The following is a 23,642-nucleotide window of genomic DNA, read 5'->3' on the forward strand; positions in this document are numbered from 1 at the left end:
AACGCGCCAAGATAAACAAACTCATACATAACAATAAAGATTTAAGATTGATTATTGATTTTTAAATGATACGATTTGCTTTTACCAAAAGCAGGTCGTAACAATTTCTTCAGGGATTAGGAATTAGATTTCTGGGCTGTCGGCATCTAAGGCCATTTAGCCCTTAACGTATATGAGGGATGACGTCCCTCAGCGAGCATACTATCCGATGAAAGGTGAGGAAGAAAGGATTGGGGGAGGAAGGTACGGCCTGGGACCATTATGTTAGATACCATCCCGGCATTTACCTGATGGGGGAATGAGGGAAACTCATGAAAAAGCTCACTTAAGATGGCTGGCCTGAAAAAAACCTTTTCACTTTTCCGATCGAGTGTCCCCACCGGGAATCGAAGCCGTGGAATTTCTTCATTATATAATATCTTTCACTTATCTCACAAGGAGAAGGCAGAGCTTGATGAGTGAACTTCGGGGCCATTTTTTGCGAGGTGGTACTGCACATTTAAAGAGTTAATATTACAAACTGGGAGAGCGCAATGGCCAAAAATAACGGAGAAAAACCGTCTTAAAATTTTCTACTCGCCGTATATATCATACGATGCACGAATTTACAAAGTGACGGTCTGGCAGAGTGAGTAAAATCTGTAACTTACGTGTAAGCTGTCCCGGGTTCGATTCCTATTCGAGTAATATATCTTTTTTTGCTTCAACCAATAAACTAGGCATTTGTAACTGTAAGTAAAATATTAATTCACCTTATGTTTATAATGAATAAAACAAACGAAATTTTCAAATCACTTATAAAATCTTTTAATGTTCCATGTTAACTGGCAAACAAAATTTAATATATTCCCTAAATATACTGATATCAGGAGTTATATTATGGTTACGACCAGTGGCGTATTTACGATTTTATTTTGGGGGGCTTTGCCAACTTTAGTCCTGGAAATGTGCAAATTCTCCAAGATATTTCATTTACTTTAATATAGTAAATAACATAGGCTTAAGCCCGGAAGCGCCCCCCTTAAATACGCCACTGGTTACGACAGTCGTTGTGTAATAAATGTTCTTGACGCTTCGTGTCTACATCTGTTGACAGTTTGCGAATTACAAAGGAATTGAGGGGGAAATCTCCTTTGCTAATACTGGATGTTCCTATAACCAAAGGAGATTTCCTCCTTATCCCCCTTGTAATTCGCACACTGTCTACAGATGTAGACACGAAGTGTCAAAAACATTTTTACACAACGACTGCGGTAACAATAATATTTACGGAATAGATTAAATTTTGTTCCTATCGTAGTTAACATGGAACATTGAAATATTTTACAAGTGAGTTGAAAATTTCTAGTTGTTGTTTTCATTATAAACATATATTGAATTAATATTTTACTTATAGTTACAAATGGCTACTTCATTGGTTAAAGGAAAAAAAAATGTATGACTCAAACAGGAATCGAACGCGGAAACCTTTATTCGTGAGTCAAAGATTTTCCTCACTTTGCCACACCGACACTTGGTAAATGTGTGCGTCGTACAATATATCCAGCGAGTAGGAAACTTTAAGACGTTTTTTCTCCGTTATTTCTGGCCATTGCCCTCTCCCAGTTTGCAATATTAATTCTTTAAATGTGCACTACCAACTCGCAAAATATGGCCCCGAAGTTAACTTACCAAAGTCTGCCTTCTCCTTGTCAGTGAAGTAATGGCTATAGAAGACAATGTCTCAGCATACGTTATGACAAAGTGTTTTTCAGGAAGGATTAGTCAATAGAAGTTTTGAAACAGTACGTTCTGTGGCCTTCTGACGAAACCTTAATTCAACCAAGAAAACAAATTATGTTTCAGTTCCCATATCGCTTTAACCTTCCTTGTTTTTGATCCTATTTCCAGTTCACTATTATTTAACTCTTTGCATTAACTTTGAAATTTCGTCTGAAAAAGTTCTCAACAGACTTTGATCCATCTCCTTCCGACCAACCTGAAAACAGCGACTCCTGTTAGACTGGATTTCACCAAACAACAAAACTTCGCGCAAGAACATCACTCTTCCATTTGTGTAGCAGAGTTAATGTAGAGGGTAAAATGCCGCTGGATAAAATCGCTTTTCGAAAGAGTATATCATGGCTCTTTCAAATGGAAACTTTAGAATCTCCTGTATAGTACAACAGTGTTGAAACAAAGAATTTGTGGTGGGACTGGAGACTAAATTAATGAACTCTAGAAACAAACATCAAGTATTTGATTTAGATCGCTCACAGTTTTATATCTTGTTCTCTTTCAGACATTTCAGAATATGTCTCTCAGACTCTGTGGCACTTGCATATTATCAATTTGACGTACGACTATCGTATTTACTAGGAACTTGAATAGTAGTAAGACGAATTTCAGCCTGATATATTTAGAAGCACCAAGCGATTAATTAATAAGATTACTACTTATTAATAAGTAGTAGTAAAATTAATAAGATTACTACTTAGTTTTGAGTTTTATTTAAAGAACATATGGATAAAGACAAGAAAAAAAAGTATTACAAACATATTGCATAGAAGACACTACGTGAAGAAATCAGAACATTACCGTGATCATAATTTACCGTGGAGACCAATCCAAATAATATAAGTGACTTACGGAGCAAACAATGTGGACTACCTTTTTAGAATATACAAGAACACATTTTGATAGATTACGAAATTTCTACGATTTGACGAAAAAAAAAATTGTAGATCTAAAATACTGAAAAACTGTAAATTTACAACTTCTGACATATAGTATCTACTCATCGACAATTACGCAAAAAAACTTCAAACCTCATGAAGATATCGTTGATGAGAAACTATTTCCAACAAGCGTTTGCTCCGAGTCTATTCAGTATGAGCCCAACAAATCCATCATAGATATAAAGGAAATATATCTTAAGAGTACCACAAGGGTGTATATTTGGGCAATTGCTGTTCTTACTGTACACAAATGGCCATCTGAGTGTCGTGTTGCTTGCTCATATCTGTCTTCTTCACATGATACGTCTCTACATTAATACGAAAAGATATGAATACATTTAAAAAGTCGGCAAAACCCTGAACGATCAACAACAATAGTTTGAGGGAAACAAGATAAATTAATCAAAAACTAAACAAGTACTTCTTCTACCACCGAATGACAAAAGAATAAACGAAATATGCGTGAGTCTATGAACTAAAATTCATCGCAGTCAAACTAAACTATCACAGCGAAGTGTTTGATATAGTTCTGGACCAAAATCTCAAATTTCTTTATAACATAAATCAACTATGTACAAAGTCAGCTCAATGACTAAGTTTTTATATACTTCTTCGGTTCACTTTACGTACATTACACAATACATAAAGTAAAACGAAGAAATACATAAAAAACGTAAATATACATAATGATAATACAAGAACAAAAGATAATATACATGCTCCTTCATGTAGAGTGAAAACATGTAGGAAAAGTTTTTCTGGATATCCATTAAATTGTTTAACCACTTAGCAAAAGCTCTAAAATGAAAAATAGATACAACCAACAGTAAGAAATGTTCTACTAAATGGTGCCTTTTATTCTGTCGATGATTTTCTTAATAAAGAACACAAAGAATAGATCTAGAACAAAATATTGCAATTACTGCTTATATTACACAGGATCATTCATGCAAATAGTAGTTTATCTATTGTAATCAATTAACTATCTGTAAACACAACATATATTAATCAAGTTAGTTATTTCTCATGTGATCCATATTAAGATGCAATTTGGACATGTAGCTGGTAGGCGGAATACAATAAATACAACACACTTACTAACAAGTGCCAAGTCCATTAAAATTTAGATTATTAGATGTGATTTCAAAACATGTCCCCAGTGGACTCCCGTGTCTTTGTGAGGACAACGGACAAGTGGCGGCTCGTGGAGTTCAAAAGGGTAGGCACATCCAAAATATCTGCGTTTTAGGATAATGTTAGAAGTCACTTAAACAAAAGTTTTCTGCTGTTTTTCTATACTATTAGTAGCCTTCTATTTTGGTTGTAACAAATTCCTCCTTACATGCTTGATAAAGTTCGGAACGCGTTTACTATGATTTACTTCAATGACAGCGTTATCAAAGCATTTAGGTGTCGTTCGTTATGAAATTCAGCAACAAAAAATGTAAAGAAAGGTAGTTCAGCTTCCTTAGTCTTTATTGGACAATTATCATTAACACCATCACCGCTCTGAAAATGTTCACAACATGTTATTGCCACGGAAAAGTTCTCAAAGGGATATTGCATTAGAGGTAAAATTTTGTGACTGTATAATAATTCTAATCCAGTTTGCAACTTTAGATCATGTATTCAAAATTTTTAAAGATGCCTGATATTGACTCTCAGGTAATTAGTTGAAGCACTCATGAATCGTGTCGACAAGAAATACATCACAAAAGGCCCGAAAACTAAAAACCTATCATTAATACTCTAACTAATCATACATATGCTAATCACATGACAAAACTTGAGAGCTGTCTACCCATTGCTGCTACTATTTTCTTGTTCAATACGTTATATTTTCATCAACGGCTCATTTCCTCATTTCCATACATTTTAAGAGCATTATCGTCACAAACAAAATCGCTGATCACCTGACTTTAATACAATCAATGTATATAATCTAAGAGGATACAAGCTTGCAGGATGGCAATGTGACAGAATCCAGCCAGTAAGTAAACTGTAAGAATCTTGCAACATTTGCACAAATCTTGTTCTTACAATATATTTTTTCATCACTTTATTACGTGTCTTGTATCTTGCTAAAAATATCTAAGCAAAATTATAATTTTGCTCGAACACAGTATTAACTGCAAGAAGTTGGAAATCACATTATAGGATGCACAATATATAGCATATTTTTAATTCTGAAGAGCTTTTATGCATCATTAACAAGGATATTATATTGAATTATAAAAAGTATTTCTTGGTTGCCAAAAAATGACAGTACTAAGAAGAACTTATCAGTTGCACGTTGACACGATAACTAACGAAGTGAAACAAATTAATAAAATGACAAAACGAAACATAATAGTTTGTTAAAGAAGAGTTACCACAATCAACAAGTACTTTAGAAATATGTTATGCTTTGTATTTTCTATTAAACATCTGCAACAATATTACAGGCCCCAAACAATGTACACAATATAAACAGGTGTTATATTGTAGTACGTACAGGACAAGAAAGTGTAAGTAGAGTGACAGTGCGAAGCGTACGTAAAGATATTAAGTGCTGACCTTAAAAGTGACATAGTGACAGTACAAAGAATTAGAAATGACACACTTCTACGCAAAAGCCGTGTATATGGACATGCTCTTATCTATGGCTTCTGCAACAACAGATCAATGCGTGCAGTAAAAGAATGTAAACGGTACCCTGATCGCAGAGCACTTCCCTGTGTATATAGGGTATAAAGTAATAGTAATATTATTCCAAATGTACAGTTTTCATCCGAACGTTCCCGATGGCACACATTTGACGAGGACTACAAATGACTTCCGTATGTGAATGTGCATCGGTTACTGTTCGAAGGTTTACATCCTTTTCATCTAACAGTTAAAAACTACGCAGGGGACGGTGAATTGCTTGTGGAACCTTGTCAGTGGGTGCAGACAAATACACATTTACTTCCGTACTTTCTATTTCCACCCAACTAGGGAAGAACAACATCTGAAGCACACATCAATGGATGGATAAGAATCCGCGTGCAACTGTACAGACAAATTTACAGAAACTTTTTGCGGTGAATGTGAGGTGCGAGATAGTTGATTTTACTGACCCAGCTATATTACCACGACGAATGACGGGCTAAAAATTACCTGCATTTTCTGCAATATGATTTTGCATTGCAGATAGATGTTCCTCTAGGTACACGTATACGGATAATTTTTCGAAATGACGGGGCACTTTGTTCTCCTTACAACATCTCAATACAACCTTCTCCAATCGGTGGATCGATCATAGTTGATACGTCCACTGGCCACTTTGATCCTCAGATTGTAAATTACTGTGCTTCGAGTTGTGTTAAGGAGATGGGTTACGAGAGGACGAGATACACGAGAAGAGTTGAATGCACAAATTCATGAGACTTTCGATACCATACGAGAGCTTCGTGATGATTGACAGGAGCTATAAGGCATGTCCTAATATGCAGTGGTAAGTGCGTTGCTGTTGATGGAGACATTTTCAAAAACTTACTGTGACTGTATTTACGAATTGTCTGTAGCTAAGATTTCAAAGACGTCTTAAATTATGCTTTTATTGTCTCGATGATAACATTCTGTGCTCGAGCAATCTGTCAAAAAAAAAAAAAAAACTGCCAAATAGCATATACTGTATTTGTGTGAATATAAGCCGCACCTAAACTTTGACATGAGATTATAGGAAAAAGTAAATCTCGAATATAGGCCGCAATACTAAATTTACGAGAAAGTTCAATTAGACAGTACTTTGAGATGTATCTTTCTCCCTCCCCTTCTTTAACTCCCGCATAGCTAAAAATCAGTCATGAAGATGATCTTCTTTGTGATAGTGACTCTGAGTAGCATTCTGGATCGTCTAGCGAGCGTGAAGATTCAGATGCTGGTGGGAAGTGACTGTACTTGTTTTGGGTGGGTACAAACAAGCTGATACAGTTTCGCGCAATGAAGTTGCTTTTCATTTTTCAAGAACAGTTACTGTATATATTATATATACTGTATAACAAAGATGCGTATTCACGTTAATAAAAATATTAAGTGTACAATTGTTTTTGTGACAGTGTAAAGTGTTACCAGTACCGAATGAAGGTGACAATTTTTACGAACAAGATATGTTTTTCCGCTATTTTCTTCTTAAGTCTTTGATGCTTTACAAACGCAATTGCAATAAGTTGTAATAGTATTCATTGCAACCCAGAATATACGTGCATATGTTATTTTGAAATTAACGATTTATGATCTGAGGGGGAAAAATCTCGATTATAGCCCGCACCATGATTTTTCAAGCCAAAATTTAGGGGGAAAAAGTGCGACTTATATTCGCGCAAATACGGTATTCTTTATGCAATTCATGAATTTTCTTTATTATTATATATTCATTTTGAGAAATCAGGCTGTTGCAGATGTCCAACAGAAAGCACAAATCATTAGATGATATTTATCCATTTGTTCAATATATCACTAAGCATTTTTCATAATTTTTGTCTCTCAATACTTATATTCTTCCTGCTGTACCGGCGAAGGAAACAGTCGAATTGCGATACAAATTTCACAATTTGCGCGATGTATTGTATCATCCATTAGGTAGTGATACTGTTTATATATTCTCGTTACTTTCTAAGATATCAAGGGTCGATACCCAAATTTAAAAATAAGAATTTGGATTTTTTTTTTTCGAATAACGGGATACTTTAATGTCACTAATGATATACCTTTAAAAGTTTATCTCCTTTTTTACCTATATTCTTTTTAAAAATCCGAATATCGTTATTATTACCAGAGATATGCGACTTAAATAAAGTATACAGTATATGTTATGACTTGGTATTTATCTCGGTATCTCTAAATCGAATTGACCCATGGTTCATATAGACTTTTTTGCTTGTAATGAACCATACTGCCTCTTCTTCTAAATATGGCTATTTTCTTCTGGGACACCCTACTGGTAATGGTTTGGCATAATTTACTTTGGTTACTCACATTCAAATTGTCAGATGAATTTATAGTTAGAATACGAATGGATTCAAAGATGCTTTTTTTTTTATTTGAGTTTCGTTTAAATTTTGTTTGAACAACATATTACGTCTTTTATGTGCGGTTACGACAAAGTAAAGACGAATTGTACCTTTACCATCTAAAAATTATTAGACAACTGTTAGAAATGTTAGGAGTAACATCTACCTCTGCCTTCACTACATTCAACTACACAAGAAAGAATAATCTACATCTTAAGAGAAAAAACAAACTCACCAGCTACAGGTTTTGAGGAACTTTGCTGAGCATGCTGTTCCTTAGGATCCCTATCCTTGAAGGTGGCTGTAGGAACCTTGTCACTTCGCTCAATTTCTGCAGCTGCGGAATGTTGTTTCGGCACAGAAGAGTTTCCACTATTTTGTACAACTCCACTCTCACAAGGCTGTCGTTTTTCACTCTCAAAGTCTTCAGTGGAATGCTCTCTCTCCGAAGAGTTTCTAAATATTCTGTAACAAAATTTACACAGATATTGGATATCAACGGACTACAAATTTGCAAATATTCGAAAGACTTACTAACGAATCTTACACTTCGATTACTTTAGACTTTGTTGACTAAAGATCATGTCTCAGTTTAGATTTCTACACTATGTTATGGCTAAGCGTCAGAAATTTTATAGAACGCCTCTGCCTGTCCATCCGTCGACAGTATCAGAGCAAACTCGGTAAGAGATATCGAGAAGTGTTTCTTTTTTTTTTTTTCTATCGAATCAGTGTTCCACGAGTAGATTCTATCTCCTCCGTTAAACCCTTTATTGAAACCGGAAGTTGTTCATTTTAGCAATTTCCGGTTTTAATCTTTATTACAATACACAGAAAGAGTAGAATAGCGACTAATGGCTTTCTGATATGATTGCAGCATTCGAGAAACAGGTTCTATCTTAGGTATTATTCCTCTATTGCAACCAGTATTCATAGATGTATTACTTCAAGTTTGAGTACTCAATTCGCATATTTTCTACGTCTGCCATAGTTTCACACAGTGAAACGAAAATCATTTATTTTCTTTCTTGTATTCTTAATTTTAATAAAATTCATATTCAGGTTGTTACAGTTCACTTTTACCGTAAACAGTAACAATATAGTTTCATATGTTCGTATATACATAAAAGCGTAGATTTTATATTATGATGTAATATTGAGAAACCTATGGGTTATTTTCGGGAGGAAGTATTGTGGTCCGCGTATCCTTAATCTGCTCCAGCTGGTGAACACTACTGCCGCTGACTATGTTTATGATTTATCATTACACTACCAGTATTTAGGCTTGTTTCTCGGACTACAAAATTTCCATTTATAGCAAGTAAATAGGGTTCAGAGGACAGTTATAGCGTTGATTAGACATGCAGAGCAGAAACACATAATATGCATGTTAAAGAACTGAGTAAATAATCGTATTGCTGAAGTAGGCCTATCTGCGTTAAACGTATAGTAAATTTATATAGTAGGTTTTCTCCGTAAAATTAATAAAACTTAATTTTCCTTAGATTATCAAAACTTACAAACTATTGCAGATGAATTTCTAAGTTGCATGGTCAATTTAATGATAACAGGTTGTGGATAAGCGAAAATCCTTTGTTTATGTGCCGGACGTTAGAAACAGGAAGTGTAGTAGTTCAAATTAAGTATAAAATTTATAGTGGATATATCATCATCATCATAGGTATTCTGCCTTTATTGGCAGGTCACTTGCCGCAGCTGAGAAGCATCCATGCTCCACGGTCCTCCGCTAACCTCTTGGTCTTCACGTATGATCTTTCTGTTTTTATATCATCCATTAATTGTAGTCTCCTTCGCCCCCTCCCTCTCTTTTCCGCCATATATATAATAGTGATAAAAGCGGGTTGCTAAATTTAAATTAGAAATTTAGAAAGTGAAATAATATAAAATTTATTATAAAGTGCGTATATATATAAACATTGAAGTATGTTAGAATAATAATAGTTGTCCTAGAGGGCGCTATGATATCCGGTGCAGTGAAAATGAAGTAGAAAGTGAAGTAAGTTCGTGTGTATATGACAGTACCAACACTTAGAAATTATGCCCGGAAAAGGCAATTAGACCACAAACCTTAAGAAAAATTTAATTTAGAACCACCTTAGTATCTTTTGGAAATCTAGGTACTTGCCAATTACGTGAGTGAGACATAAAATTTTGAACACTAGTTTCTATGGGAACTCGTAAGTTAGTAGCCATTTTGTTATGAATTTGTTACCTTAAGTAAAAATATCTTTGTGATTGAAAACTTTTTGTAATGATTGAAATTTTGCAGAAGAAAGCTAAATTCTTGACCATGAAGAACTAAATTCTTTCAGTGCACAAATTCCCGGGTAGGCCTATGGGGAGAAAAATTAACTTTATCGCTGACAGGTCTTGGAATATTTATAAGTGTCCTTTGAACATCGTCATCCATGTTATCAATCTCAGATATGGAATATATTGTTGAATATTAACTAGATAATAATTTTATACTTCGTTCACGGTTAATACCTCACAGAAATATAATAATTTGAATGGGTTAAGTACTTGCAGTACTTTGGATAATATGTTTAGGTTAAGTTAGAGTAGGTTAGTTAGGTTAGAGTTTCTTTTATAAGTTAGTAATATATGATTGATTTAAATTTGTTAAAATGTAATGAATGCAGGTGATTGGGTGTAAGGATAATGTTAAGTTGAATATTGAAATGTGGTTATATGCTTGAATATCCGAATTACATGTAAACTGAGCGTTTTAAGGATATTGAAATGTGATGATATGCTTAAATAGGTGAATCACCTGTCAACTCAGCGCTATTTATTGAAGGCATAAATTTAAATTTTGAATACTGAAAAATAATAATGGGAAGGGTGAACAGCTTGCCAGACAAATGTAACATAATGAAGGAATATGTGAATTGGTATTACCGTGAACTTTTACTCTGAAACTCAATGTTGATATGATCTATATGGTCAAAATATACTGAATATCTCAATGGAAGGATATCTAGACTGACCAAAGCGATAAATACTGTAATTTCACAGCTAACTACTTAAATGATGAGAAATATATTTAACAGTTACAATTTATTGTAAGATCTTATATACATCGAAACATACCAATGAATTATCAATATAAATTCAGGAATAATAATAAAATTGTATGTCTAAATTATGATCTTCCTCTTGAATTTAACGCAACTGTTATAAATAATTAATTTTTTTCTCTTCTTCTTTTCTGCCATTGTTGTTTGAGTTTTAGTTGTCTGTTAACAAAAGAAATAAATGTTTTACTGAACTTCGAAATTCATTCTTTTATTAGTATATATATATATATATATATATATATATATATATATATATATATATATATATATATATATATATATAAAATAATAATATCTAAGTTAAATAGTAGTTCATGGGATGACTGGACACAGGCCTAAAGATTTATTAGACTGCTCATCGGAATGCCATTACCACAAGTTCTTGGATGTACAGGTAAACAATTTAATTTTCTTTAAAATGGATAACCGTTGCGCATAACATTACTAATGCTAAATTGTAGCAAATTTATGTAGAATGTAAGAAAATTTGTAGGATTAATGAGTCTAATTATTTGGTTTCGGGAAAGAATAGTGAAATGCTATAGCCAGTATTTAGTTTTGTTGATTATGTGAAAATATCGAAATAAAATTTAAATAAAACCATGAAGTACAACAAAGGTGGCTTCCTCCAAGACAGAATTTCTTTGGTATTTTTTCTTTCTATGGCATGAAAAAGCTTGTTACAAAAGATGGCTACAACACCCCAGATTCGATTTTTTTTTTTTTTAATGTAGTAAAATGAAAGCTACAAGGTCTATTTCACAATACTTATGTAACGTAACAAAGACATGTATGTCAACGTATGCAAAGATATGTCAACGTAACTCTTAGGAAGGTTTCCAGGTCGAAACGGCGAACTCAACATAGTTTGTCTTTTCTTACCCAAAGGTAACTTTATTCAAATAACAAAGGTATTGTTCAAACAACAAATCTAAATAATAATAATTTGATAGAAGAACTTTTTATTGAGTTCGCCCTTAAGTGTAAAGTGCCTTTTATCCAAAACAAGACTTTGTCGAGTTCTACTTTATTACAGGGAACGTCTCATATCTCACGTCATGTACAGGAAAATGTAATTTGAAGAAAAGAAAGAAATGCAAAGCTGTTGTTAAGCAGATAAGGCAGATGAACGACAGAACAATGACCAAAGAAACTTTAGTAGAATCAAAAGCCACGGAATGCCAACGCTGTAAAAACAGAGACGATTCACAATGCCTTTGATGTAATAAACGAAACAAAAGTGTGAGTAAACCTGTTTTAACACAAGGAAAATAAAATGTTACACAGTGGGAGACAAATATTTAGATGATGGAACGTAAAGCAAATAGAAGTAGAAGACATTATAAACTAATACAATTTGTCATAACGTAATGCATCTAAATATAACAAAAATAGACATGATAGTGGGTGTGACAAAAGGATACAGTATAAGAAGAGAGTACTTCACACGCAATCTCACACAACCAGGATTGGATTTACTTATTATAGCAAGGAATGAGACCATTCATTCCATCACGTTAAGTTAACCTTCCCAGGTAAACGGAAAACGCGTATAGATTCGGTTATATTAAAGTCAAATAGTGATTGGAATTAAAAAGGCGAAAAACTTGTCTAACGTATCACAAAACACAGATTTAAGCTAGCTCATAATTACGTGTACAATTTTGCTTCTGTCGTTCTCTCTGTCTCTTTTTTTTCCCCCCTTTCCTTTCATTTTCTGACAGTACTTTAAAAATTAAGTGCAAACGATGTCCGATCAATATGCTTAAAATGTTGACATAACCAAAAGCGATGTAATTGCAAAAAATCGGATATTTTCACTTTCTGACAACTTCTGTAATTCTTATTAAGGCTAAACACACATAAATAAATATCCTGTGAAAGTTGAGTGGAATATATGTATAAACGAGTACAGAAATTTTATAAAAAGAGATTACGCGTTTACAATAAACGAACTACTTAGATTCATATGAAATTAAAATGTTACCTTTCAAGTTCATAACTGTTAATATCGATCTTGTGTTCCACTACGTTCCTTGAGAGCGATTCGTGTGGTTTCGTAGTTGCATTACTCCCTGCCATAAACTCGGAATCAAACTGAAGCAAATCTGTGAATTCATCTTTAATTTCAATCTTTGGTTCCACTACATATTGTGAGTCGGAAGCAAAGTCACGATTTATGGTTTCACATATTGTTGGATTATTTTCCGCCCATACTGACAATCTTGAGTTTTTGATTTCTGTGAATGCATCATTTCCTTTCAGTTGGTCATCAACACAACTATAACTTTCGGTTGAAAAGAAACTGTCACATTCGGTAGAATATGGTTCACATTTCACTTTACATTCATCTTCCATTATGACTTCAAATAGTTATAACCAATATATGCTAATACGTATGAAGACTATTAAGCGTACATTTTGCATGTAAATCCGATATTTATACTTCGTAGCTGAGAATAAATCACTTATACTTGGTTCAATAATGAATTTTTCTCAGAAGAACCTAGAAAAGAAAAAGAAAATATTAGAAACTTTCCCAATTTATGAGCTGAAGAAAGAAAAAATGAAATGAAATCTTTCAGTTTTACGTATCACGGTTATGCTGGTTAGGCTAAAGGAGACGGTGATGATGAGAAATGAATGAAATGGTGGAATGAAGAAAGTGGGAGGAAACGGGAGAACCCCGAGAAAACCCACGAGCACGGTGTTTGTCCACCACAAAGTCCACATGGCGCGAGCTGGGATCGAACCAGAGACCCCAAGCACCGGAGGTGAACGCTCTACCACTGAGCCACCGCGCCCCCCCTGAAGAAAGAAAGCAGTTATTCTTGGAAGTGCAAGAACAAAGCACGCTATATTAGATATCATGGTATGGCACTTTATAATAGACGGAGAGTTTTTTATGAAATTTATTTTTAAGCAGAAAGCTTTTTTTTATCACATTAACCTAATTTCAATTTCAGCCTGAGTAATTCTTGAATCCAGACAAAACGCATGCTTGTACAGGGTGTCCCAGGAGAAAGCACCACCCTTTGGTAGGCGATATGGGAGGTTATTCTAATCAAAAAGGTTCATATGATTATGTTCTGTATTCGATCTATGGAGGTGCGACTTAGCGCATTTGAATGTTCTTTCTAACAGTATGAATTACATGTCATTACTGTGAATGAATGAACGCAATGGAGAAATTTTTAAAAATCAAAAATATGCATTGTTTCTAATGTTCAACAGATTTGGTTGGCAATATTGCTGCCAAATACTGTGCAAACGTACTCCACTCAGTATGAACTAAGCAGGAACAGAGAAACAATTATTTCTAATTACAGAGCTCTAAGAAAATTACATCGAACTAAAAAATTCATATTGTTTTATAAGATCGTCCGGTTGGTACGCTGAAGTTACTGTATGCGCTATGGTTTCAGTCGGAATAAGGTTCGCAAAACATTCTAGGCAGTTGGTTGCAAAAAATGAAAATCGAGACTAGCGCACTATTGACTTCTGTGAGCTACGTACGAAACTCGCTCCATTGATCCATCAGAAACGTGTGGACGACCTGTGCTTTTATTTTTACAGAGGCAGCCAATGACCTTACACTGTCAATACCATCTCAGAATATATGGTATTCTCGCGCTGCAGTTGCAAATTGTTTACAAATGTACTAGGTGCAGTAACAACGGTAAGACTTCCCATATTTAAAAACACAGAATGCTTTGTTGCACAGACGTCATTTTGGAAACTAGGCTTGTGCTGCCATCTGACGCGAAGAGTAAAGATTACAAATATGATAAATTAAATTTTTGTTTCATTATTACTACAAACGTACTGTATAAGTAGTTTCTGACATATTTCACATTAAGACTCTATGCATCATTTATACTTAGGGCGTGCTTTAACCTCTACGGTCCCCGTGCTCTCAATTGAGTACATATTTCTTCTTCTATTAGTTCTAATTCATAAATATAGGTACTTGATAATTTTCGATCTTACTCTACTTAAAAGCATTTGCTTATCGTTTCACAAGTTATTTTTTTCAGTGGTTGGCAATGCAAGGGAAGAGCGACGTCTGATATCAATAGGGCTGAATGTTCAAAGAGCCCAAAATACTGTGACAAGAAGAGAAGTATGTACTCAGCAAGTTTCATTTTATAAGTATTTGAAAAAAATATGTATATCTCCTAATTGATGTTCTTTAATAAGACAATTTACAGTTATTCTTAATAGTCACCAGTATTGTCACTACGAACCATGAAATGAGTAACTTACTTTGGGCATGTACACTTATGTCCAAAATGATTGTCGCATATCTACAACTGCCTTCTTGTAAGAATATAATTTGATAATGATTTTCCAGGATACTTTTAATGTTGATGCTATGTGTATAATCGGGAAATGTATATTTGTGGTAAATTTCACAAGAAAAAAATTATAAATACGAAAATTACAATAAATAAAACAAAATGTTGCTAAATGAACAAGGAAGTTTTATTTTCGTTTTATTGTTCTTATTTACTGCTCTTTTGACATGAAATTTGCCACATACATGTCTTTACCAATTATAAACATACTAGCATTATAAGAAATATCGGACGAATTCGTTGTCAAATTATATTCCTACAACAACATATTTATAGACATGCGACAATAATTTTGGACACGAGTGTACCATAGAGGCATGTGAAGAGTTCTCAAATAAGTACAGGCACTCTTTTAATGTTTATTATACTCAAACAAAGACGCTGGGTCTATATTACGCACTTTGTTGAATTGACTGTTTCTTGTAGGTTTACTCTTTTCTACCACTTATTTGGAACGGAAATAAGTTTATTGTTTGGGAATAGTGTACCAACTTCTCGTATGTTAATTCAAAATATAATTTATTGATTTTTTTGAATACATATACAGTGGAGTCTCTTTAATTCGAAGTCCAAGGGGACACGAAAAAAATTCGAATTATCCAAAAACACTAATATTTAAGTAAAAGGGGACAAAGGGAACAAAATAACTGTATTGTATATGAAAAACTAATTAACACGCAGTGCATCTTACCTTTAAAGCACCACATTTTCGTAAGGAATTAGAATACGTGCCGCGCTTCGACATTGTGCATAATGTACGCTAATAGATCACAAACGAATCTGCTTACCTTTTTATCAGTGCTTTTAGTTCAGTTAAAAAGAATTGCACAAATGTCTCCTGCAAGTCATTTGTCATTTCTTAGTGGATGACAGGGTTCAAGGTCGCTGAAACTTCTACAGAATGGATGTACACTTCCAGGTTATTGAGGAGAAGAGATGCATACCAACCACCTTGTGTCCGATTCTCTACAGCAGGAGAGAGTCCAGAGGAGGTGGTATTAACAAACGAAGCTTTTTCTTTCATACGGTCGCCTCTGAATAACAGATAAAAAGATAAAAGGAAAAAAAGAAATTGCATTGTTCTGTTTGCAATCTGCCGAACACTGCAAATTTTTTCACTGTAAATAATTCGAATTACCCAAACAGGAGGTTCAAAAGTTCGATTTACCCACGATTTTTTACCATTGAATTTAATACAGTTTTCAAGGCGAATAAACTTTTGTTCGAATTAAAAAGAGTCCGCTGTACTAGAAGTCTTAAAAGAAATTTAATGTATCATTTTTCATTTGTTCGGGTTTCCGTATTACAGAGCACATCTGTCTCATAATTTATATACAATATTTCAGGTTAATTTCCTTCAAACACACGTCTGCAACCAGAAAAAATTCTACAGCATTTAGAAAATAGCGAACTAGAACTATCAGAAGAGGACCCTGGAGAAGAATTTCATCCAGACACTCAAGAAGGAGAATCTGATGATATTGAAGTATAAGAAAATGATCAACCAGCTTTCACACCTGAGACAAATAGACAAATGAATAGTTGAATTTTAAACAAAAGAGATTGTAAATCTGCTGGTACCCGGAAAAGAAGACAGGAATTCGTTGGGTTTATTAGAATTCAGATCAACTATTGAAAATACTCTCCCTCTAATGCCTATCTTTTTCCTCTAATGCCGTATCTACAAAGGTAGGCAGACCACTATCAAGTTCACCAAAAGTGTGGTACTACAGAAAGATAAGCGACTGTCTATCGTGCCAGTAACAGGCAGCAGATACGATGAAATAGAGCATCGGCCTGAAGATGTAAAAGGAGAGATACAACATCTGTGACGCTTTGAAGGTTTTTCAGGAAGATCACGAGTAAAATGCAAAAAATGTAACGTGTTTCATTGCCTTCGAAACAGAAAATGCTTCGAAAATTCCATGTAAAGTAGAATAGTTTATTCTTACATGCATGCCACATTCATTTAGTCAAAGTCAAATACACTTACAATTTGTTCAAGGAAATTAAAATGTAATAATAATAATAATAATCTTTGTTTTGAATCCAAGGATTGTTACAAAAAATATGCTCTAAAGTAACAAAAGTGTTTCATGTATGAACGTTCTAGCGATTTGCAATCAGCTATAATTAGAATAAGAAATTACACTTTGTTTAGAGTAATTCAAATTAAATTACGGTATATTAGTTGTTACTAAGCTTATATTGAACACCAAAGCACTCAAATCAGCACTAACCAGAAAAATCAAGAATTCCACAAGCGAAAGCAAAAATTTTACAAGTGATATGTTTTTCTCTTTATTCTATCCCAGAACATGAACAATCAGCAAAAATATTTTTTTCATCATTTGAAAAAAGTTTGGGACTGCAGACGTTAATTTCAAACAGTATAAATTTGAAGTAAACTATCAATCGAGTCCATTTCGGACATCCATAAAACTGCCCAACCACTACAAGACTGGGTTTAGAATTAACATGACAAATAAAGAAATGAATTATATTTCTCTCCTCATACAATTTTGATACTGACTGTCATTGGACCGAATGAACTGTATTTAGTCTATTAATTGTATTTATCTGTTATGTATCTCATAAATACCTGATTTATTCGTAACACAGCTAAGTTGAAACAGTGCAATCAATAACTGATAAAAGCACGCCTGACCGTATTAGCTATCTTGTACTGTATTGGCCGGTATCTTGTATTAGCCGGTGATAATATTAATCACAATATATTACACTAGAATTGAAAAAAATTGTGCATAATACTTTCTATTTAGACTGTTGCGAAAACTGAGTAAATACCTTTTGAATAATTTGCTTAAAATATACAAGTCCATATTATACATAAATACACTACGTTATTATTAATCTACACAATAACACGCAATTTATCTTTTCCTCAAATTTTGATTTTTGGATAAAGCACACTGCACAGCTGTCAGTAGAAATTTCATCATTTTGAGATTCACATTTCTTGCTACACGAGTGAGAGTGATACATACATGATTCCTACACCTATTGATTTAAAAATAAAAAATAATAATAATAAATAAATAAAAAACTGACTCTTCATAAGAATTCCATGCCCCATGGAAGTGTCCGAGAGTTAACGGATCCACATATCTGATAAAGTTACAGAAGTCATTTATGTTCCACATGTCTGATAAGTTATAAAAGTTATTTATGATAAGTTATTTTGGAACACAAATGTGCAACAATGGAAACATATCAGGATATTATCCATAACTCTCTTACTAACGTATAAATACAAAATCAAACAAATTAGGTAAGTGTTTTCAAGCCATATATACTGTTTTGCGATATCCATGTTTGTGTATAACCACTATCACTGACACGCCTGTTCTCTACGGCGCACCCCAGGACGGGTTCACGTGCCGCGCTCCTACTCTGCGTCACTCAGATAGCAATTGCGTTGTTTAGTAGCGCCTTAGCTGAGTTGAGTTGATTTTGAGTTTAACGTCCCTTTCAGCAGCGAGGCTTTATGAGACAGGATCTAATGATTAACGTGGAATCGGAACGACATGAGCTCCCGCCGAAAATCAAACCCGGGACTCCCATGCCAAAGGCGCGTACGCGAACCGAGTAGCACCTTAGCAGATGATTATTACTGTCTTTTGCGCAACCGTCCTTACCGCGTACCTACACTGAAGGCCTTCTGAAGTGAATCTGGCAAGAAGAATGCGTGCAGGTTTACTTTGGCACACCTCTAAGTAACTATTTAAAAAAAATATAATTCTTTCACTACTTTTTTTTCTTATTGTCTCCTAAAAGATTTGCACTGGGCTCATTCCACGTCAAATCACCCAGGCCATGTTAGCCACCAATTCATATTTTAATGAAACTTCGTGTACTTCTTAACACTACTAATGTATGAAGACCTGTAATATTTTAATTCCGAAATCCTAACAGTCTGTGAGAAATACGAGACAAAATTTCCAGAATTTCAGGCATCCCGGTCGTTCTCGAGGCCATCTATTATTTCGTAGAGCTTAATGCAAAAATTCGTATCTCAGTATCTAAGCAATGTATCACTTGGAAATTTCTACCCGAGATTTATATAAGTCTGTAGAGCTAATTAAGAAAACATCATCAAGATTGCTGTACATTAAAGGTAAAAAAATGCACACTTGCACTTGAAAATAGTTAATTTTTTGTATAAATTTCTAATTTTACATAATGCGCATTATCGGTGTGAAGCAGACCAATTACCTTGTCGCTCTTTTTTTTAAAATTGAACTTTAAGGTATGTTCTAAGAGACTGTAAAATAAAATTAGTGGTTTTTTTGGTAAGTGATGGTATTGGTGGGACAATTAAACGTCTGCTTACTAAAGAAAACCTTCAAAGATGTTCTGATTTTTTAAATACGCCAGAAAATGTTTTTACCTTCTGTAGATCTCGCATTGAGCATATAAATTTCAGCTTGCTGAAGAAAGAAAATCTCATAGATACACGCAAAAAAAACTACGAAGTCGTTTTTCTGGTGCAGAAACAATTCCTGGAACACGATCATATCATCAGTTCTCTCCTCTAAGCCAAACCTCGATTGGGACAAAGCGAATCAGTGCTGATCCAGATTCAGTTCCATTTTTCATTTTACTGAAGAAGACATCTTCTCGAATGAACATCACGGACATCATCACTAATTCGTATGGTGCATGTGTTTACGATAACCATTGGTTTTTTGGGTTAGCGTTAGGTAAAGATGAAGAGGAAAATGATGTTGAAGTCAAGTTTATGCACCCTTTTGGACCGGCTCCATCCTTTTACTGGCCTTCTGCAGGAAAAGACGACGTGTGCCATGTTCCGATATCTAATATTATTTGTTCTGTGTGCGCCCCCTTTACTAAAGGTACTGGAAGAGTATATTATTTCTCAGATAAGGAGGTTCAGTTTGCGGAGGAACAATACAGGCTGCGTTTTGCTTAAACGAATTAGCAAGTTTCTTCAGTCTCAAATATTGAAATCCAATAGCTGTGATTGGCATATGACGAGGTAAGAAATTGATTTCATGCACAAGGTGTTTTGCATCTTTCTTTGGTTACAAATTTTCAATTTAATATAGCGGAAAAGTTCAATCATTATTTTTATTTCGTTTTGAAGACTAAAATGTAGCTGTTGTAAATGTTGACAAAAACAAGTCCGAAATTGAGTTTTGATCTGCACTTTGTATTGGCCCTGTTGTTCCTATTTGTAAATTACGTTTATGAAAGTACGTCTTCCCAAATCGAAAAATAATCCGGTACTGCCCCCACCCCCATCCCACCCAGACTGTCATATTACCTTCATTCCTACATTATTTGAAAGATAATGGACTGTAGATTTGGAAAATTAATTCAATTTTAACATTAAATTCACTTCGATTATATTAATAGTTCGGCAAACAGAAAAAAAAAAAACTATGAAATTTCGAGAATGAATGTTTGTAGCCTGGTTATCCCGCTTCTCTGAACCCCCACATATTTCAACACAAACAACACGTATACTTAGTAATTACTTGAGACCTGTGTGAGTGAATCGAGCAATAATATGCCAATACCTTGCTTCCATCAATGGCAATAACACTTTACAGATGACACGAAAAGCTGGCGCGTTGGCCTTGAAGGGTTAAACGAGAATTACTAACCGAAGCATTCAAAAACGGCATTTATTCCGAAGTTGGGCGTCCGCTTTCGCCACGTTTATTCGCTGTTATTTCCTTTCCATACTTTCTGCAATTTGTTATTAGGTTCATTAATCCGTGCTCTTCACAAACTTTGGAAAGATTTTGCTCGTTATCAACGTATTGCTTCACAAATGTGAAATCTGTTAGTTCGTTGCCCTTGTACATTCGCCATGTTGATAACATAAATGCTCGTTTCCTTTCCACAATGCAACTGTTCGGTTACCTTGCGCCAAGTAGTTCCCTCCGCTCGAAGTATAGTCCCATGTTTGTAACCGCTTATATATAACAAATAAACAGATTTTTCGAGACTCTTATATATTATCAAGCACACAAACGATCAAATTATCCATATCTTTCCTGTAAATTTTTAAAATTTTGCTGGAAACGGACGCCCAACTTTGGAATTTAACCCCAAAAAACCACTAATTTTATTTTACAGTCTCTTAGAACATACCTTAAAGTTCAATTTTAAAAAAAAAAACAAAAAGGTAATTGGTCCGCCTCACACCAATAATGCGCATTATGTTAAATTAGAAGTTTACACAAAAAATTTCACTATTTTGAAGTGCAAGGGTGCATTTTCCACCCTTAATGTACAGCAATCTTGATGGTGTTTTTTTTTTATTTTTTTATTTTTTATTAGCTCTACAGACTTACATAAACTTCGGGTAGAAATTTCGAAATGATACACTGCTTAGATACTGAGATGTAAATTTTTGTATTAAGCTCTACGAAATATTAGATGGTCTCGAGGACGACCGGGATGCCTGAAATTCTGAAACTTTGGTCCCGTATTCCTCACAAACTATTAGGATTTCGGAAGAAAATTTTTACAGGTCTTCATACCATAGTAGTGTTCACAAGTACACGAAGTTCCATTAAAATCTGAATCGGTGGGTGACATTTCGGATTTTTTCTGGGTGATTTGACGTGGAATGAGCCACTGGCTACATGAAAATATTTCACTCGGCATAGGTAAATTTTAAGGGAAGTACCAGAAATAATTGTAGCAAAATTACAAGTCTTTTACGATTTGTGTATAAATACGGCATTCGGGTGTATGGCATAAAAACTGCACAGCAAAAACCAACTGGGTTTACTCAAGCAGAGGGTTTTACCAAAAACTAAATTTATAGGTAAAATATGATGTCAAACATTTTTCGTGAAGGAATGAGTGTGTTAATATAAGTAATTTCTGTCATTGCACACACAACATATTGAAATGAGTTTTGAACGGTAGCGTAAGTACTGTATTTGTAACTGAAGCGGAAGAATACAAGAATGAAAATAGGGTAGAAATAAATGCCGGAATTTCCGGTTTATACGTTAGTCATGGATGTGTGCGATGGGTGCACTGCAAACATACGGTTATATTACAAAGACTTGTGTCGTTAAGAGCGTCATATTATAAAGTTTCCGCAGTATCATGGTATGATGAAGCGTAAAATCAATTGTGCGAAATGTGGAAAAGTAAAAATTCAGGAATTCCTCCTCGCACCGGGCTATTTGTACCCGGAAAAGCACTGAAGCCGTTTTGAAGGTAAGAATTATTACGAGTATTTAAGTGTTTTTGAAGGCGAAAATTATTGCGGATATTTTATGTATTTTTCCACTATCCTTGTTTATGCCTATGCCCCCCGTCGCTGACGCATCTGCTCGCTACGGACGCACCCCCTCGCTCCGCTCCGGACCCCTGCTGCGCTGTTGCCGACTCGGTTACGCATTCGTGCGTTTAGTGGCCACCTAGCACAAGTTGCTTCGTGGTTCATGCATTAGCTCCTCATTTAGTTTATACTCTGCACGAAGAAAACGGAAAATGCAATAAATGTGTGAAAATTTGGTAGAACCGTCTGCTCGAGTAATGCCTTTACTTCCCACGATAATGCCGGCTAGGCTAAAGCAAACAGTGATGGTGAGAAATAAATGAAATCACAGACAAGAATATATTTCATGTCTGTGAATGAAATGGTGGAATGAAGAGTGGGAGGAAATAGGAGAATCTCGAGAAAACCCACGCACACGGCACGCTTTAGGATTGTTTCCTTTCAGCCATGAGGTTACAGTTGACAGTGACTATGCGAAAGTTACATATTTTCTATATCCTGCTCTGTGGTTAGTATACCTATATGCCAATTAGTCAATCACCTACAAACATCGGAAAGTAACAATATGAAATATGTATTTTGACTAAGCTTACGGTGACAGGAGTTAAATAGAAAGTAGAACATTCAAAACTTACACTTTACATTGCTACGTAACTGTAGTTACGTTAATATTTTTTACCGAGACAACCATGTTTCGCCCTAGTATCTTTTCATTCGAATTCTTAACTTCACTTCTGCTGCGCCAGATACGACGCAGGAATGTAGCCACTGTCTTAAATAAGACCTATCGGCAATTTACAGAGATAACAACAAAAATGTAAGATAGATCAAATAGGGTAACAAATAAACTCGTTAAAAATTAAGAGAAAAGCGGCAGACAAGATATAACATTATGTATTCGTATTCTCGAAATTTGTATTTTTCATGTTTCCACTGTAAACACTGTTGCCAACACCCAGAGAGAAAAAGTGGCTGAAATCAATACCTAGATATAGCCAAAAATGGCTAGATAACTATGCAAACGAATAATCTGTAAAAGACTGCACTTCGTGCGTCCTCGGGAAGTGACGAGTACGTTACGTATATTATTAGCCTAATTTTTAAAGTAGTAGTTCTGAATATGTGTGCGATGCCAAAAC

The 23,642-nt window shown here is 34.6% G+C and overlaps 1 protein-coding gene across 2 annotated transcripts in view; it reads right to left on the bottom strand.

The window, feature by feature from the left end:
* The window catches only part of LOC145691010 (uncharacterized), a 150,530-nt gene extending 127,093 nt beyond the window's left edge, over positions 1 to 23,437 (bottom strand). For both annotated transcript variants that reach the window (XM_081766509.1, XM_081766510.1), the window contains exons 1-3: positions 23,139 to 23,437; positions 12,839 to 13,357; positions 7,986 to 8,215 (exon numbers count right to left, since the gene is read on the bottom strand). In XM_081766509.1, the coding sequence (XP_081622635.1) occupies positions 7,986 to 8,215; positions 12,839 to 13,209 (601 nt within the window). In that variant the 5' untranslated portion in view covers positions 13,210 to 13,357; positions 23,139 to 23,437. The remainder of the gene's footprint in view (positions 1 to 7,985; positions 8,216 to 12,838; positions 13,358 to 23,138) is intronic.
* Positions 23,438 to 23,642: the final 205 nt, after the last annotated feature.

The sequence above is a fragment of the Thermobia domestica genome, chromosome 7, assembly GCF_964235325.1.
Source record: "Thermobia domestica chromosome 7, izTheDome1.hap1.1, whole genome shotgun sequence".
Lineage (NCBI taxonomy): Eukaryota > Metazoa > Arthropoda > Insecta > Zygentoma > Lepismatidae > Thermobia > Thermobia domestica.